Genomic DNA, 6,503 nt, shown 5'->3' with positions numbered 1-6,503 from the left:
TAAATTTAACAAAATTCTTAATCTATATTATGTCCAAGATAGACACTCTATTCTAAAACAACCATTGCTTAAGACTGATTGAAAACATGTCAAATAAAATATAATTACTAAAAATAGCAAACTCCAATGGAGCTATTGTGACAATTTTGTTGTACATTAGGGCTCTTTGAACTATTGGCAACATGCCTTGTCATGAACTCATATAACAAGTTTTCTCGGACACACTCAATATAATTGCAGCAACATTTTAGAGGAAATACATCCCCATCTACATTCATTTTATTATTATTTTATTATTTTCACATTTAACAATCCCCACCCCTTCATTTTCATTGTAGCTCCAAATCTTTAAATGAATTTCCTTCGTCTTCTACTTACCTACATTATCTTCATTTTACCTCCCTTCAGCAAAACCTTGTCTATCAAAGGTATTGAACGACGAATATGCACAGTAACTAATTGTCTCAAATACTATTTTAGCTAAAGGATGCGGAAATAGGCTCTCCTTCCTCAGCGGCGCTCACGGTTTCACGGCGTGTGTTTTTCGGGAAGACGGGCCGTGGCAGGAAACCATGCGAGCTGGAAATCCTCGGAGGAGGAAGACGAGGAAGAAGAAGATGAGGAGGACGAGGAGAGAGGGAATAGTGAAGGGCGAGGCTCCGAAGGCGATGGCAGTGTGAGCCATTGCGCAGCGTCAGTGGCACAGGCAGAGGCAGACGCAGTGCGGGCATTATCTCTTCATCGTCATGGCCGAGGTTGAGGAACTGCCCTGCGCTGACGCCGCTACCTCTGGATCGGAAGCACACGGCAGTGGGCACGAGGGGAACCCCGCGAGCGCCACCGAGTCTGGCGATGTCGATGCCGAGGCCAGCACTCGGAGCAAGCCGCCGGGGCGCAAACGTTTGTTTATCACGTTTTCCGTCGTATTCTTCTTCCTGCTTGGTACGTAGGGTTTGTTTGTTGTTGCTTTCTCTTTCTGATTCGGATTTTGGCTCCTTCGTGCTGCGATCGTTTGTTGATGATGATGATTTGATGGTGGAATCTTGTTGTGTTGTTTTGATTTTAATTTTAATTTTTTTGTTTATTGTATTTTTCAACTTCAGCGTGTTGCAGCTCGTGTTTATATGTTCCTAGATGTTGTTTAATTTGTTTGTTTATTTTTTTTGTATCCTTTTGTAACTTTTTTAAATCATGAAATTTCATTTTGTGTTTATCTTCGGTTGGTTCAAGTTTGGAGGTTTTCCGGAACGATCATTGAGACCATGTCGTGTGACATCATTATAGTAATTGAGGTCGTCCGGAATGTAATGGGCGTTTATGACGCATTTTGTGTCGTCGTCGTCGTTGTGCTGGTGGTGGTTCATTGTCTACATTCTAATTCCATCGTGGGCAGTAGTCGATCTAATCTGCGATTGTTTTTTCCGAACAGTGTGATTACGTTGAAATTTACTTCGAGGATTCTGATGTGTTTGAATGAGGTAGAGTTTTCGGATGAGAGAATTCAAGGTTTTAAAGGCCGGGGCTGTAGTATTGAATTCAAAGATGTGTTCATGTGCAGGGGTTCCTTTTTGGTGGAAATCAACAGAGGTGTATCGGGCTCCCCTCCCTTTTTCAGCCATTGAAGAGCACGCTGCCGTTGTCGCTTCCTCATCTCTGGCTCTGGCTCTGCCTTGCCATTTGCATATCATATTCACCTCTGCAGCACCACATCGGAACGAAGGTTTGATGAGTGTGGCTTCTTTGGAGAAAGTGGCCGAATCATTTCGACAACATGCTCAGGGTTATGATTTTGGGATTAGGGTCACTTGGGATGCGGATGACTCTTGCGTCAGCGTTGGAAGTGATGTCGAGTGGACTTGGCCGTGTGGACTTGCAAATTCGGATCTTCTCAATGTGGATCTCAGGAACGATGACTATGTGGATGAGTTTTTGTGGAGCTTTGCCAAGGACAAAAGCTCAAGTGCAGGAGGCCGCTACACATTGGTAGTTGTTGAAAGAAAACCTGGTGAAGATGCAAAGGAAAGGACTGTCGTGGGAAAGCATAGGCACGCGTGGATGACCGGTGCTGATTTATCAGTTCCTGACTTCGAAGATGGGATTGCTTCGCGTATCGCCGAAGTTGCAGTGATATACTTCAGGAATGGTGGTCGAGTCAGCAAGGCTGGACGGGCTGAGGATGACCAAGTGCCGAGCATGCCACTTTCGGCCGATGGGGAGGCCATTTTATCCTTCACTCTGTTGAATGCAAATCCAGAGGACTGGATTTATGATTGGTGAGTTGCTCAACTTTTAAAATTGACTGATCTGTATCATTTATCGTTCTTACCTCTGAACGTTTGAAGTGACCCCGGTTTGTGTAAGTTATGAAAAATTGAAGCTTTTGGGTTTTCATAGAAGTCAAGCTCAGTATTGATTAGGAGATCAGGTTTATGAAGATTTGTGAGGTCTAATCGGTGTTACAGTGGCAAGTACTTCAGCTCTTGTAACAAGAAACATTACTGGGGACTGAATCTTTACTTGTGATATCAATTGGGGTTGTCATGGAGAGATTCTCCATGTTGGAATTTGATAAAGGTGTTAAACGTGATGTAATTCAGGGATATAGAGGAAGTAGAGGAGCGCTATCTGCAACCACTTATAGACGTCATGGAGCCTGTTGCCCGCTTCTCCGTTGAAAGCCAGGTTGACATTCTTTCTACTGATGCGCGCATCAGGAATCTTTTTTGACCATATAGGCGAAAGTATTTAGCCACTTTATTGTTTCATCTCTGCAGCAAGAATCTTGGTGTTGTACTGTATACGAAATGTCTGTAATTTGCTCGTTTAATTGTTCCCTTGTTGTTCGAAGTGGTAGGCTTGATAGATGAGGTGGATTTAGAACTTTGATATCTTGTTAGTGCTGGTCTCTGTTTCTTGTTATTAATCTTACTGGAGATGAATTGAATATCTGGGTTGAAAATGTTTTAAGGGTTGATTGAAAGTTCTGGTAGGTGCTATATTATACTCCAAAGGCAGTTTCATCGCATTGGAATGAAGCCTTGAAGGCGCATCTGGTGCCATTTAAGCAGCTTCCATTCTTTGTAAGCACATTCCATACATTCATTTTTCAATCAAGTCAGTTGGGTTGATGATTTGAAGGCTGCCAACGGACCGGAAGTTTTGGATAAGAATAAATAAATTGATGGCTTTTATATTTTCAATCATTATTTTCTTATGGTGTGATACAGGTCAATTCAAACGAGTGGCATCTCGACACGTCTAGTGCAGCTACTGGTCGCTCTAAGATCCTACATTTTGCAATGTAAACTGGAATTCCAGCCCTCATGCATTGGACTTTTCTTGTTCAATGAAATTTATTCATTTATGATAAGTCCATTGAACGGTATTGTTCTTGCTTGTGATTTCAGATCCTCTCTTACTAAATAATCAAATGTTATTGGTTTTACAGTTATGTGCCAGCAGCCAATGAGTGTCCTCTGCATATGCAGTTGTCTAGCGGGCGTATTTCACTCACTAATGGATTCACGTCTCCGGTAGGGACTCAAATTTCTTTGAACGATTCAATTCCTTTTTGTTATTTTTGTGCTGTAATGCGATGCCAGTGCAATTAAACATGTATTCTGTTTTTTTGAGTTTTGATTTTTTGTTTATTTATCAATAGTTTTGTTTTGTTGGAGTAGTATGATTCTTTTTACGAGTTGTTTCTGATGAGTGCGCTGCATGTGGCAGGGATGGGGTGGAGTAACTGTTTACAATCCTCCAGGTTGTGGTAATCTTGTCTCGAACAATTCTGGGAGTTACAAACTTTCTTCGAAGGTAATTGCTGAAATGAGAAATGTTCATGCTATTTCACAGGCTTGACTTGTTTTTATGCGGATCTGCTGTATCAGCCAACTTCGTTCAGGCCGATTAGAAGGAGAAGTTATCAAGAAGTCTGCTTAAAACTATCGTGTACATGTTTATGAATCTAATCGACCGGGGCACTAGTATTATTTTGTAGTCTTAACGTGTTTGTTTCTCTTTTGCTGCTAGAATTTCTCATTTAAGTGTTTTGAATTTATTTCGAAAATGGTCCCACTGATTCGAGTGGTTTTCAGGACCTGGAACCCGTGGTAGGAGTAATTGTTGCCCAGATTCGGGCGCTTTTCGGTCTGCCATCCATGTTTGTGAAAAACGCGAAGACGAGTACATATGGGGTGCCAGCTGCTGTCACGGGCATTGCTGACTGGTTTGTTCCCCTGAACCCGTCCAAAGAATTTTATTTGTCTGTCTATTGTAACTTAAATTGTTATGTTGTATGCTTGGTAGTATCATTGCTCTTGATCATAAACAGTCCTGAAAATCGTCTGCAAATTTTCGGTACAAATGGGTGTATCAGTGTATTTTTTGTAATGTAAAGCAGCCAGCCATGTTGCTCTTGTGGCCAGTATCTAGTTATTATTATTGTTATTATTATTTTTTGTGCTAGTAATATTTATATGTTAAGGCACTCGTACAGGTGGCTGTGCTGTTAGCTTAACTGAGATCATGAAATGTGGGTGCAGGGAAGTGGATGTGCTGCTACGTAGACGAACTGCTATGGATATTCAGGCCTCAGCATCTACCTTACTGTCCCTCTCCCGCTTGGTAGGTTCGTAGGAAAGTAGAAGGTTTCAAACATTCTACTTGTGTTGCGAAGTCTTCAAAGTAAAGCAGCATCGTGCTTTGTGTAAGCTGTATTCAAATTCAGATGACTTCAATGTTGAGGCATTTATCAAGTGGGCGTCTGTCATTGGCTTGTGTGCAGGTTAGCTCTTTGCCTAACATGGTTATTAAGGATGAAATTGGAGAACATGTAAGTTCTTTTGAGAGGCTTTTTATATTTGGAGGACAAATGTGCTTTTGAGAAATTTCACGGAGTGTTGACACCAGAGATTTGTTCAATGCTGAGGATTATGCTGGTTTCCAGTTTGATTTTATTATTGTTCTTGGGTTTTACACCTATTGCGTTGAGTATTTGATGTGACTTCTGATGCTAATGTCTGAATTGTTGCATATGGCATCTTGACATTTGTTGCCCGTTTATTACAGGTTCAAAGTTCTCTTGCTGAAGCAAAAGCAGCCCAAAGTCAATCACTTGTGGGAGCTTATCATGCTGCAGCAGGTGAGGTTGCCTATTGGTGGCGACTGGTTTTTTTTGGTCACTGCAAGTGATTCCTACAAGTGAACTTCATTATGACTTCGCGATTTCTGGCAATCCGTCTCAAAGCTTGTGAGGGTGAAGTTAGAAATGTTACATGTTTTGCAAAATCACACCTAATATTATTTATTCTCTGGCATAATTCGAAAACTAGAGCCTTATATGTTGTAGTACATTAACAATCTGTGCATTTGCAGTGTTGCTTTTGAAGAACTTCTGAAATTTTTGAATGACTATTGGTTGTGCAGAAGCAGCTAGGAAAGCTAGATCACGGGCAGAAGCGGCGTTCTTCCAGCCGTCCATCATGTCACTGCTCTATTTTCCTGCCGAACATCAGCTCGCCATTTATACGGTCCACATACGAAAACTTCTAATCTTTCTCTTTGCAGTAATTATTTTAGGTGGGGTTTGCTGCGAAGATGAAAGGAGCTGTAAAGTTTGGAATCTCTATTGAAGTCAATGATGGTTTTGTGGATACTGACATAAGGTTCTGGAATTGTACAGCCCTTTTTCGTCCCAGTTCTCCTGCACGTGCTTGTCGCTTTGCTGAAGGAGGGATCTCGATACAAGCAAGAGTGGCAGAAGTACAGAAGAGGCGATTTGAAACAACTATGAAAAAACCGTGTGGAGTTATTTTGTGACACCACGTATTCACTGTCATAGTGAGTTTTTCGTGCTAGGAACATTATATACTTGATCCAACACCATGCCCGGACAATGAAGTTACTTCTCAGAAGCTTGGATTCATCCTGTGACACAGTGGACGCTCGGTATGGCTTGAAGATTCTCCTAGTCCATGAAACTTTTACAATGATGGGAAGGGGAACCTAATCCCAACGTGACTTGAGTTGGCGTTTTTCCTAGTTCGGGTGAGATCACCCTCGATGAAGTATAGCAATGGTTGAAGACATCATTTGGTTTTTACTGATTGCATCTGACAAGACAGACAAAAATAGATCGACACTCCAACTCAAGTAGAAGAATTAGGGGATTGAGCTATTTTTGGAGATTTTTGTGGATAACCAGTGCAGCTAATGAACAGAATCTCATTTTGGTAATCAATTTCCTCTCCATACTCCCTTGCTGAACGCGTATTGGATTTTTGTGCATTTGCGCCGAGACATTTTAGTCGAATATATGCTGCGTCGACAAGCAGATGAGAAAATGCAATATCACATTGCAACCCTTGCAAGTCTCCACTAGTTTTTACTATTCAGCAGATGAAATCGTCAAGATCGAGCTTCGCTGAGCTAGAAAAACTAGTCTCATCTAAGACATGGGTGTAGAGCCAGATTTCACTGCCTGCCACACAGATGGCTAGGAA

General features: G+C 41.6%; 1 protein-coding gene across 1 annotated transcript; it reads left to right on the top strand.

Moving 5' to 3' along the window:
* Positions 1–535: 535 nt before the first annotated feature.
* LOC112290781 (uncharacterized) lies at positions 536–6,254 on the top strand. Its single transcript, XM_024537455.3, has 13 exons — positions 536–942; positions 1,559–2,273; positions 2,598–2,682; positions 2,991–3,080; positions 3,228–3,301; positions 3,449–3,533; positions 3,730–3,816; positions 4,098–4,228; positions 4,545–4,626; positions 4,787–4,834; positions 5,071–5,143; positions 5,428–5,531; positions 5,684–6,254. The coding sequence occupies exons 1-13, from the start codon at positions 747–749 to the stop codon at positions 5,792–5,794; spliced, it is 1,881 nt and encodes a 626-aa protein (XP_024393223.1). The 5' UTR covers positions 536–746; the 3' UTR covers positions 5,795–6,254.
* The last annotated feature ends 249 nt before the right edge of the window (positions 6,255–6,503 follow it).

The sequence above is a fragment of the Physcomitrium patens genome, chromosome 13, assembly GCF_059467195.1.
Source record: "Physcomitrium patens ecotype Gransden chromosome 13, ASM5946719v1, whole genome shotgun sequence".
NCBI classification, from domain to species: Eukaryota; Viridiplantae; Streptophyta; class Bryopsida; order Funariales; family Funariaceae; genus Physcomitrium; species Physcomitrium patens.
This window is presented reverse-complemented; position numbering and strand designations above follow the sequence as displayed.

Bases quoted from the DNA above. Each gene is read 5' to 3' on its own strand.
- LOC112290781 (XM_024537455.3), top strand. From the start codon at position 747: ATGGCCGAGGTTGAGGAACTGCCCTGCGCTGACGCCGCTACCTCTGGA. The intron at 2,683-2,990 runs GTTGACATTCTT...AAGTTCTGGTAG, and splicing joins GCTTCTCCGTTGAAAGCCAG to GTGCTATATTATACTCCAAA. The intron at 3,302-3,448 runs GTAAACTGGAAT...TTGGTTTTACAG, and splicing joins AAGATCCTACATTTTGCAAT to TTATGTGCCAGCAGCCAATG.